The sequence below is a fragment of the Geotrypetes seraphini genome, chromosome 8 (genome assembly GCF_902459505.1).
Source record: "Geotrypetes seraphini chromosome 8, aGeoSer1.1, whole genome shotgun sequence".
NCBI lineage: Eukaryota > Metazoa > Chordata > Amphibia > Gymnophiona > Dermophiidae > Geotrypetes > Geotrypetes seraphini.
Genome location: NC_047091.1, coordinates 117,605,811 through 117,618,256, shown reverse-complemented (window position 1 = coordinate 117,618,256; position 12,446 = coordinate 117,605,811). Strand labels below are relative to the sequence as shown.

At 46.0% G+C, this 12,446-nt stretch overlaps 1 protein-coding gene across 1 annotated transcript in view; it reads left to right on the top strand.

Annotated features, from left to right (window-relative positions):
- SUGP1 (SURP and G-patch domain containing 1) overlaps positions 1-12,446 on the top strand; it is a 98,665-nt gene that overhangs the window by 60,536 nt on the left and 25,683 nt on the right. Inside the window, exon 10 of the mRNA XM_033954091.1 lies at positions 11,788-11,962. Within this exon, the coding sequence (XP_033809982.1) occupies positions 11,788-11,962 (175 nt within the window). The remainder of the gene's footprint in view (positions 1-11,787; positions 11,963-12,446) is intronic.

Genomic DNA, 12,446 nt, shown 5'->3' with positions numbered 1-12,446 from the left:
CAAAGCACGCTGTACGCAGAGAAAATGTTAATTATCATTTATATTCCGCAGGTTTTCAAAGAGGTCAAGGCAGATGACTTTATGCAATGTCACCTCAGTAACAACTATACAAAAATAGACAAATATTCCCCCTCCCTTTTTACTAAACTGCGATAGCGTTTTTTAGCGCAGGGAGCTGCGCTGAATTCCCCACGCTGCTCTCGACGCTCATAGGCTCCCTGCACTAAAAACCGCTATTGCGTTTTAGTAAAAGGGGGCCATAGTGCAAAATATAGACAGCAGATATAAATTCTCAAAACGGACACATTTTGATCACTAAGTTGAAAATAAAATCATTTTTCCTACCTTTTTGTCTGGTGATTTCATGAGTCTCTGGTCCTTCTTCTGGTCCTTCTTTCTTCTCTTGGCCCCCCTCTTTATTTCTGCCTTTCTCTCTCTCCCCCCCTGGCCTCCCTCTTTATTTCTCTCTCCCCTGGCCCTCCTCTTTCTTTCTGCCTTTCTTTCTCTCCCCCTTGACCCCCTCTTTATTTCTGCCTTTCTTTCTCTCTCCCTCTGGTCCCCCTCTTTATTTCTGCCTTTCTTTCTCTCTTCCCCTGGCCTCCCTCTTTATTTCTCTCTCCCCCTGGCCCTCCTCTTTCTGCCTTTCTTTCTCTCCTTGATCCCTCTTTATTTCTGCCTTTCTTTCTCTCTCCCCCTGCCCCCCCCTTTATTTTTCCTTTCTTTCTCTCTCCCCCTAGCCCCCACAAAGCCATCGTGCCAATTTCTCCACTTCCACCCCCAAGCCAGCAGCCAATTTCTCCCTGCTCCTTCCCCGATGTCCTGAACTTCATCGGGCAGCAGCAGCATTCACAATTCACTGCTGTTGCCCGCTTCAGGCCTTCCTCTCTGTCGGGTCCTGTCTTCATGAAAACAGGAAGTAGGCAGGACCCGGCAGAGAACAAGGCCTGAAGCCGGCAACAGCAGCAAATTGTAAACGCTGCTGCTGCCCGAAGAAGGTAATGGAGCACGAGGCAGACCCCCCCGCTGACCCTCCTATCTCCCCCCCCCCCGTGAACCTTTCCGACCCTCCAGCGAGAGCAGCAAACCTCCTTCGCGGCTTTCTCCTCCCTCTGCCGCGTCACTAATGATGTCATCAGTGATGCGGCAGAGGGAGGAGAAAGCCAACGCTACTGGAAGGAGGTTTGCTGCTTTCGCTGGGAGGGTCGGAAAGGTTCACTTGGGGGGGGGGGAGAGATAGGAGGGTCAGCGGGGGTTCGGCTGGGAGGGGGGAGAAGCGGTCTGCCTCAGTGCTCCAAGGCCTGGCGCCATTACCTTTTTCGCCCCTCCCGCCCCCCCTTGATACGCTACTGCTCTCCAGCTCTCCTTAGTTTGCCGGTTTTCTTTTTCGGCGACCGGCACGCTTTCAAAGAGCCGCGCATGCGCGGCTGCTCAAAGTTCAATCTTCTGCTCTGCTGCAACTTCCTGTTTCCGGTTGGGTCAGAGCAGAAGATTGAATACTGAGCAGCCGCGCGTGCGCGGCTCTTTTGAAAGCGTTCCGGTCGCCGAAAAAGAAAGCCGGCAAACTAAGGTGAGGTGGAGAGAGGAAGCTGGTTAAACGATCGAGCCGGCGTGCGAGTAGGCGGGTGGGAGCTGCGGGAACCGCACGATCCTTTATGCCTCACTGCGGTGACAAGACCATTCACCGCTCTACGGGGCGGTGATGGCCTTGTCCCCGTCCCCGCAGAGGCTGCTAATTTTCATTCCCCGTTTTTGGCGGGTTACCTGCGGCTAAACGCAGTAGCCGTGGGTAAACTGCCACTGTGTCATTCTCTACTTTACATTGTGCCTTTTTTCGCTGATTGTCCAGCTCTTCTTATTGTAAACCGCCTTAAACTATTATGGCTTTGGCAGTGTATAAGAAATTATTATTATTAAATGATATTTGTGTCTTGTCTACCTTTGATGTGGCAACAATAGTCTTGTCTACTGATTAGATGCCTACCATATGTAATGTCCTTCCATCATTTGCCCAGCTGCTCAAGCATGTTACTGTAACAGATTAATCCATCATTGCCTATATCAAGGAATATTCCCGATATTTAATAGACACTTATTTTCCTGCTCATCCACTACATAGTTTAGGTTAGCGCAGGACAAGCAGGCAGCATATTCTCACATGTACATGTGGGTTACGTCGTCCACGGAGGCCCGGTACAAACAGCTGCTAAAAGTGTACATGCACTTTAAGAATTTTAGGAAGTTCGCAACTGACCGCATGCGCAAGTGCTTTTCCACCTGATGTAGCCGCGCGGCTCCTCAGTTCTTAGTTTTCTGCAGAGCTAAGAAGTCATGCTTTCAACATTTTTTTGTTTTGTCTTTGCCTTCCCGCTCGCATTAATTTTTTTTTCTTCAATCCTTTTTATTTTGTTTGTTTCTTGTTAAATAAAATTTTTTTTAAAAGTTTGGGGGTTTTTTTCTTTCTGTTTTCGCCGTCAGGCATTTTATCGAGGGCGGAGCCTTCTTTTTCATCTCAGCCTTCGGCTTTCGATTTGGCAGAGGCGGGTTTTCCTTCCATGTACCATCCGTTAACCATCCCACATAGCTGGTGTATATAGTGCCTCTGCCCTGAACATCACATTGAGACCGTGCGTTTTTCAACTCTCTAAAAACGCTCCATTAACAGCTACATTTTACAACAGCAGCAGCTCTTCAGTACCATGTACGGACCACAGGTACCTCCTGCATTGACAGCCAAGCCATCGATGTCGAAAGCATCGCCATCATCTGAGGTACCCGCATTGACACTGGTATCGCAGACTATAGCTCTATCTGGTAAGCCAGCCAAGAAGTCACTAGCTTCCCAGACAGGGTCACAGGCCACTAATAATAATAATAATTTATTTTATTGTATACCAAGGCATCAAGTCTAATCATGTCGGCCAAACAGTCTCTTCATGACACTCACTTCATCCTTGAGGGGGTGCATCATCTGTTTTATCCTCTCCGGAGCGAGTTGTAGCACCATTGGTACCGGCGTCCAAGCCACAGGTATAGGTGCTTGCTTTCAAGGAGAAGCTCAATGCTCTCTTTCGTGCGGAGTATGAGGATATGTTTAAACTTGTTACCCCGATGTCAACTCCTCTGTTACCGGCCCAGCCTGAGCGTCATGCCGCACAAGATGCCAGTACCACCACTGCTCCATTGATGCACCTTCATTGCTCTCGACATCAGTCATCATCTAGCCATCGTACCTCTAGACACCACTCCAGTTCATCGCAGCGTCACCACAAGTCATGCATTGAGGCATCATACCTCTGGACACTACTCCAGTTCATCACAGCGTCATTCCTCCTCTTCACCTCGATGCTCTCATTCTAGCAAGTATTCTTACAAATCGAAACATCTCTCTCCTAAGCATGCAGAAAAACGTAAACAATCTGCATTGCCTTCTGCATCGGATCGGTACCGGGCTAAGCGCCAGCACCACTCTCTCTCACTACCTGTGGACTCCGATCTTCACCTAGATTCCACCAATGATGCTTCCTCTTCTACCAAGGAAGCCTACGACTCTCCTGAGGCACATTCTCCTCACAAGATTCCCCCTAGAGAGCCATCCCTTTCTGAGCCTATATCTTTTACTCACTTCAATAGGCAAATGAGTAAAAACATGGCTATTAAACTAGAAGCAGACTCCATAAGGATGTGCTGAGACTGGAGTCGGTCCAGAGAATGGCCACCCGGATGGTCTTGGGACTCAAGGATCTCCCGTACGAGGAACGGCTGGATAAGTTGCAGCTGTACTCACTTAAGGACGCAGAGAGAGGGGTGACATGATCGAGACATTCAAGTATCTCACGGGCCGCATCGAGGTGGAAGAAGATATCTTCTTTTTCAAGAGTCCTGCGGCAACAAGGGGCTATCCGTGGAAAATCAGGGGCGGGAAACTGCACGGGGACACCAGGAAATTATTTTTCACTGAAAGGGTGGTTGATCACTGGAATAGTCTTCCACTTCAGGTTATTGAGACCAGCAGCGTGCCTGATTTTAAGGCCAAATGGGATAGATACGTGGGATCTATTCACAGAAAAAGGTAGGGGAGGGTCATTGGGGTGGGCAGACTAGATGGGCCGTGGCCCTTATCTGCCATCTATTTCTATGTTTCTATGTAATTTCTGGAGACCATGGACTATAAACATTCTCCTAAGGTGCTTCTTAAATTTCCTTTGCAAGGAATCCTAAAGGAAACTCTTCGCAAAAATTGGGAGTCTCCTTTTTTAGTACTTGCTGATCCTAGAAAGCTGAACTCTCAGTATAGGATTATTCTCAGTCCAGGTTTTGATAAACCTCAGCTTTCCCATCTAGTGTTGGTGTCCACACTAAAAAAACATCTGCTCCTTCTAAGGTCTATGCCTCAGTTCCTCAAGGGCAAGAGGGGCATACTATGGACAGGTTTGGTAGACATCTATACCAAAACTCCATGTTGGCAAATTGAGTCATCAATTATAATTTCTACTTCACATCTGAAGCATTTGGTTAAACAACTGCCTATTTGGTTAAACAACTGCCTAAATTTTACAAATATCTTCCGTCGCACCAGAAGACAGAATTTCAAAATATATCTAGCTCCCTTACTCAGTTAAGACGACATATGGTGTAATCTGCCTATGACCCTTTTGAGTTATCCTCCAGGGTTTCTGCAATATCTGTGACCATGAGATTGGCATGGCTCAGAATTGCGGATATGGATGTAAACTAGAGAATGACATGGGGAAAAATTCTGTCCCCGTCCCCGGACCACCATCCTCTGCACCGCCCCGTCCCCGTTGGTCCTTTCACCGCCCCATCCCTGTCTCTGCCGTCCCCTTCAACGCCCCGTCTTCAGCGTTTTCTCCTCTCCATCCCCAGCACCCTTCACACGGTCCAGCAGCTCCCTCCCGCTGGCCAGCCGTGCATTTCCCTCCCTCTCTCCTTTTCCCTTACCTTTTCTTCTTGAAACTGGCGATTTCTATAAGGCTACGAGCTGTATTACAGCCGGAGCCTTGAAGTCGCGTCGGGTTGCCTGCTAGAAAAGTCTCCTCCGATGCAACTGGACACAGGAAGTTGCATCAGAGAAGACTTTTTCCAGCAGGCAAGGCGACACAACTTCAAGGCTCCGGTTGTAATACAGCTCGTAGCCTTATAGAAATCGCCAGTTTCAAGAAGAAAAGGTAAGGGAAAAGGAGGGAGGGAGATGCATAGACGGCCGGCGGGAGAGAGTGGGCTACCGGATCGAACGCTCGTTCACCACTTGTTCACCGCCCCGTGCTACCATTCACCGCTCCACAGGGCGGTGAATGGCCTTATCCCCGAACTCACGGTGACCTTTTTTTTTTGGTCACCGTTTTGGTGGGTTACCTGCTGCGAGTAACAACCACCGTGTCATTCTCTAATGTATACCTCCAAGATCGGTTAGCCAATATTCCCTGTCTTGGAGATGTACTCTTTGGGGACACTATTGAGAATGCAACTCAAAAGCTCTCTGCACATGAAAAGTCTTGAGATTCCTTACTTAAGCCTAAATCCAAGCCATCCACTACCGGACCTTACAAACCCTCTTCATAGCAGAGGCGTTACCAGCAAAACCATTTGCTTCTTCCAGACCACAACAAAAGAAACAAAGGCAGCAACGTCCTCAAAAACATCAGCCGTCCACACCTCCTAAATCCACTTAGTCTTTTTGACCAGTTACTCAACAACATAGTTTCCATCCATTTACATCTGCCTCTTCTCTTCCCATTGGAGGTCGTCTGCAACATTGCTATCACCATTGGCAGTTAATCACCTCCGACTTCTGGGTTCTCAAATGTGGCTAGGACAAGAGGTCATGGACTGAAGCCGAGGGCGGACAAGCCCAGGACAAATGCCAAGAAGTTCTGCTTCACACAGCGGGTGGTGGACACCTGGAACGCTCTCCCGGAGGAGATTGCTGCGGAACCCACCATTCTAGGATTTAAGGGCAAGTTAGATGCACATCTCCTCGGAAGGCAAATAGAGGGATACCGGTGACTAAGTTTTTGCCAGGTCGCACCTGGCTGGGCCTCCGCGTGAGGAGATCATCAGATTTGATGGACCCAGGGTTTGATCTGGTGATGGAAGTTCTTTTGTTCTTATATGAGACGATTACTCTCTCTCCATTTTCTAACCATCCCTCCAGATCATCCTCCCAGAGAGTATCTATCCAACCCTCTCCAGTCCTCTCGTCTTTAGGAGATTGATTTCCCACTCCTTCTCAATGCCTTCGAGAAGGTTCCTCTGGACCAGCAGAACAAGGGGTTTTACTCCCAATATTTCCTTTTTCCGTAAAAGACAGGAGGTGACTTCGATATTGGACCTCAGGGCTCTCAACAAATTTCATGTCAAAGAAAAGTTTCAGATGTTGTCTCTGGCATCTCTCTATCCCCTCTTAGATCACAACGATTGGCTATGCTCTCTGGACCTCAAGGAAGCTTACACTCGCATTCCAATTCATCCAGCATCCCGGAAGTTCCTCGGATTTCAAGTGGCACACCACCACTATCAATACAAGGTTCTACCTTTCAACCTGGCATCTTCTCCCAGGGTTTTTACCAAGTGCCTGGTGGTATTGGCAGCGGCTTTGAGGTCCAAAGGGCTTCAAGTTTTTCCCTATCTGGATGACTGGCTCATCAAGAATCCTTTGCCTCAAGGGATGCTTCTAGCAACACATCAGACCATACTGTTTCTGCAGAATTTGGGGTTTGAGATCAACTTCCCCAAATCACAACTTCAACCATCTCAGAGGCTCAAGTTTTATAGGAGCTCTGCATGACACAGTCCAACTCAGGGCGTTTTTACCACAGGAGCATCAAGACGCCCTCATTCAACTTTGTCATCAGGTGGTTCAACTACTATCACTCTCAGCAAGACGCATGATGATTCTTCTGGGACACATGGCATCTACAGTTCACGTGACTCCTTATGCCAGGCTTCACCTACGGATCCCTCAGTGGTCTCTGGCTTCTCAGTGGTCGCAGGCTCACGACCCGCTTTCCCAGCACATTAGTCACATCTTCTCTACGGCAATCTCTTCAGTGGTGGATACTCTCTTCCAATCTTTCCAGAGGATTGCTGTTCCACACTGAGGTGGCACTCTAGGGAGCGCTATGGTACGTTAATGAACTGCATGGATTAATGATTGGCTAAGCAATAGACTTCAGAGGGTAGTGGTAAACGGTACACCTTCCAAAACGTTGGAGGTGACCCGTGGAGTGCCGCAGGGCTCGGTCTTGGGCCCGATCCTCTTCAACATATTCGTGAGTGACCTGACTCAAGGGCTTAAAGGTAAAATATCATTATTTGCCGATGACGCCAAACTATGCAACTTTGTAAGTAAAAACACTTTGCCCGACAGTATGACGCAGGACCTACTTCTTTTGGACCACTGGTCCTCGACTTGGCAGCTAAGCTTCAATGCTACAAATGTAAAGTCATGCACCTTGGCAGCAGAAATCCGTGCAGAACTTTCACACTAAATGGTGAGACCTTAGCCAGGACCAAAGCAGAACGTGATTTGGGAGTGATCATTAGCGATGACATGAAAACTGCCAATCAGGTGGAGAAGGCTTCATCCAAGGCAAGACAAATGATGGGCTGTATCTTTAGGGGTTTTGTTATCAGGAAGCCCGAAGTCATAATGCTGTTGTATAGATCCATGGTGAAACCTCATCTGGAATATTGTGTACAATTCTGGAGACCACATTACCAAAAAGATGTGCTGAGAATTGGGTCGGTTCAACGGATGGCCACCAGAATGGTCACGGGGCTCAAGGATCTCCCTTATGAAGAAAGGCTGAATAGATTGCAGCTGTACTCACTCGAGGAACGAAGAGAGAGAGGAGACATGATCGAGACGTATAAATATATCACGGGCCGTATCGAGGTGGAAGATGATATCTTCTTCCTTAAAGGATCCTCGGTCACAAGAGGGCATCTGCTGAAAATCAAGGGAGGGAAATTTCATAGAGACTCCAGAAAGTATTTCTTCACCGAAAGGGTGGTCGATCGTTGGAATGAACTTCCACTACAGGTGATTGAGGCTGGCAGAGTGCTAGATTTCAAAAGTAAATGGGATGTACATGTGGGATCTCTAGGAGGGTAAAGCCAGGGGGGGCACTAGAGTGGACAGGGGGGTGGGTCATTAGAGTGGGCAGACTTGATGGGTTATGGCCCTTTTCTGCTGTCTTTTTCTATGTTTCTATGTTTGTGGAGTTTTTCTACAAAAACGCCTGTTTTTTGTATGGTTGTGGGTAACTAGTTAAATACAAGCATATGTGTTAGTTAAGGCCATACCAAATAGAAGCGTACGAAAAGTTGGTGAGTAAAAATCTGAATATGGATGTAGCCAAGGCCAGAAAAAACATACTACAGATTAATATTAAGGAAAAGCATAATTGCCCCCTCATCAGAAGATTCTCTCGACGGATTTGTAAACCTGTGCTTAGGGAGCTCACCTGGATGACTTACGCACTCAAGGTCTCTAGTCTACCAGGAATGGTCACCATCATATAAATCTGTTGGAACTCAGAGCGATTTTCAATGCCCTCAAGGCTTTTCAGCATCTTCTACAAGATCAAGTTCTCCTTGTCCATACGGACAATCAAGTAGCCATGTACTATGTAAACAAGCAAGGAGGTACAAGGTCTCTCCTTCTCTGTCAAGAAGCTCAAAAGATTTGGAATTGGGCAATTCTTCACAACATTTTCCTGAAAGCCGTTTACATTCAGGGGGAACAGAATTCTTTAGCGGACAAACTAAGCCGCATTCTTCACAAATTGGCGCTGAACTCAGCAGCTCTCCATCCTCTCAATGGGGGGACGCCTCAAGTAGACCTGTTTGCGTTCCCCACAACCACAAGCTACCTCGCTTTTTTCTCCAGACTACATTCACCTCACCTCATCACCTAGAAGCGGATGCTTTTCTCCTGGATTGGATACACTAGTTCCTTTATGCGTTTTACACTCTTTCCTCTTGTTCTCAAGACGCTTGTCAAGCTCAAACAGGAGTCTGCCACCATAATTCTAATAGCTCCTCAGTGGCCCAGACAACCATGGTTCTCCCTTCTACATCAATTCAGCATCAAGGAGCCAATACCTCTGCCAATTTTTCCATCTCTTCTTACACTGTCATGGTTCTCTTCTATATCCCAACCTGCTGTCTTTGCACCTGACAGCTTGGTATCTCTTAGGCTGACTTCAACTGACCTACAATTTTCTCAGCCTGTCAGAGACATCTTGGATGCTTCCAGAAAACCAGCCATACGACAGTGTTATACTCAAAAATGGACCCAGTTTTCTGCCTGGTGCATTCTTCACCATCAGAAACCAAAATCCACCTCTGTTTCTTCAGTTTTGGATTACCTCCTGCATTTGTCACACTTTGGCCTCAAGTCCACTTCCATTAGAGTCCATCTCGGTGCAATCGCTGCTTTTCATCAACCAGTGGATGGAAAACCTCTCGCTGCTCATCCGGTGGTTTCCAGATTAATGAAAGGTCTTTTCAATGTCTAACCACCTCCAGTAGTTTGGGATCTTAATGTGGTACTTACTAGACTGATGAAGCCTCCATTTGAACCAATATCTTCAGCTCATCTCAAATATCTTACTTGGAAAGTGGTTTTTCTCATTTCTCTAATTTCTGCTTGCAGAGTGAGTGAACTTCAAGCATCATTTACATATTCCATCATGACAGGATGTCTAGTCTAATCTTCGGTTTATATACCGGGTCATCTCGTGGTGGAGCTTGACTCGGTTCACAAATAATTAAAATCAGGTAACATATAAAATGTAAACATGAGAAGGTGTTAAAACAATATTAGTTCATCGATTCAGAAGGTAAGTCATTAAGATATTGTGAAAACAATAATGTTTTTAAAATTTTATGGAATTGTTGCAGATGACATATTAATCTAACAGAGTCAGGGAGTTTATTCCAAGTTTCTACCAGTTTAAACACAAGAGATTGGCTAAGCTTCCCAACAGATTTATTTCATTTAAAAGAAGGGAACATTAGTTTATATTTCTGTATAATTCTCAAGTGGCAAGATCTAAAAGTATTCCAATGTAAGGGAACAAAAGGGTCAAAAATTCCATAAAGAAACTTGAAAACAATACATGCACACTTAAACTGAATCCTAAAACAAACCGGAAGCCAATGAAGCTTTCTCAACAAGGGAGAGAGGCATGGTCTTACTTTCTCTTCCCAAAAATGAGTTTCACCGCTGTATTCTGTATCAACTGCAGTCGTTTTAGACTGCCCTGCTTAATGCCCGCACTCATTCAAAGCTCTTACCGAAAGTTGTCACTGAGTTTCATCTCAATCAATTGATTGTTCTTCCAGTATTTTTTCCCAAGCCTCATTCTCATCCCGGAGAAACAGCTCTTCATACTCTGGCCTGAAAACGAGCATTGGCCTACTATTTACAACAGACTAAATCACATAGATCATCTCCCCAGATTTTTCTATCTAAGTTGGGGCATCCTGTTCCAAAAGAACGATTTCCAATTGGTTGGCTGCTTGCATCTCGTTTTGTTATGCTCAGGCTGGGCTGCAACTGGTGAGTTGTGTCACAGCCCATAAGGTTTGAGCTATGGCAGCTTCAGTGGTTTTTCTCCGCTCTACCCCTGTTGATGAAATCTGCTACTTGGTCCTCGGTTCATACTTTCACCTCTCATTACTGTCTGGAATTCTATTCCAGATGGGATGGACACTTCGGCCAAGCAGTCTTACAAAATTTATTTTCCTAAAAGGCCAACTCTCCCACCATCCCATTCTGGTTAGCTTGGAGGTCACCCGCATGTGAGAATATGCTGCCTGCTTGTCCTAGGATAAAGCACAGTTACTTATCGTAAAAGGTTTTATCCAGGGACAGCAGGCAGATATTCTCACAAACCATCCACCTCCCCTGTTTGGCTTCTTAACTGGCTTACTGAACTGAGGAGCCACGCGCCTACGTCAGGCAGGAAGGGACTCGCCCATACACGGTGCAGTCGGTCACAAACTTTTTAAAGTTCTTAAAGTGCATGTACACTTTAGCAGCTGTCTGTACCAGGGCTCCATAGATGGCGTCAATATCTTCCTGCTGTCCCTGGATAACACCTGTTACAGTAAGTAACTATGCTTTCTCTTCTACATTCATGTCTGATAGACAATTTAATTACCTTCCCAGATGTAAAAACATAGGCGATTGAATCTTTGGGAAGATTGTACCAAAAAAAACAGATCGAAATGGTAGGCTCTATTTGTGATTTATAAACAATAATACAGAATATTGTCCCTATGCTTTAATAAAAAGATTTAAATATAAATTCATAAGTGTTCAAGGTTTGTGCATATGAGGACAGAGTCATTAGAGTTGTTGCTACTGTGATGCACCCTAGGCATGGTTGTATTCTTGTGCTTATCGCAGTGCTGATTTTGGCCTGTGACTGATTCCAGAATGACTGTGATTAAAATGTACTCGTGCACATCACCCATAAACTGAGAACATAGAGATAACTCACTGACACAGACCCTAGGGTGGCATGATGGTGGTTTTGGAATCTGCAGGAAAGATGGTGGAAACTTGTCATTTTTGTCTCTGTTTAGGTGGAGATGGGGGAGGCTGTCCTCCTTTGAAAGAAAAGGAGAATATCCTTAGGAACCCTGTTATTCAGCAAAAGGGTCGCAAATGCTGGTGAATTGTGATAGGGAGTAGGACACTTGTATGCCTTATCTTAGGTATCTGTTGTTTTTTTCCCCCTTCTCTGCACACAGATGCAGCAGATGTATGACATGATCATGAAACATAAGCGTGCCATGCAGGAAGTGCAGATGATGTGGGAAAAGGCCCTGAAGCAGCACCAGCACGATTATGATAGTGATGAGGAGGTAGATGAGCTTGGTACCTGGGAGCACCGGCTGCGTCGGATGGAAATGGAGAAGACCCGAGGTAAGTTCAAGCAGAGTATTAAGCAGTTAGGTAACCCTGTAGGATGGCTGTGGCTTCTGTATTCCAAACAGAGCAATGGGGGATGACCAGAAGAGGGTGCACAGGTTTCCAGGAGAACTTTTTATTTTAACCAAAAATAATAAAAGGAGCCAGCAACATGCATACCTAGGCATGTTAGTCTTTGAGCTAAAAACCTGCTAAAGGAGTAAGGATATTGCAAGAACTCCTAAGTCGCAGGACAAGCAGGTCAAATTTCATAGGTTTCGATTATGTTGCCAAAACAGGCCCAAAATCTATTTGGGGGGGGGGGGGCAGATGAAAGATTACTTTAATTTTTTGGCCATATTTTCAGTTTCTGACAAAAATGACCATGTGTTTTTAGTTGAAGATGAAAATTTATGCTTTGTTCTATTTGTCCCCCTTGCCCCCTAATCCCATAAGCCTCCCTTTACAATCCCTGGTAGACTAGGAGCGTTTGCATCTT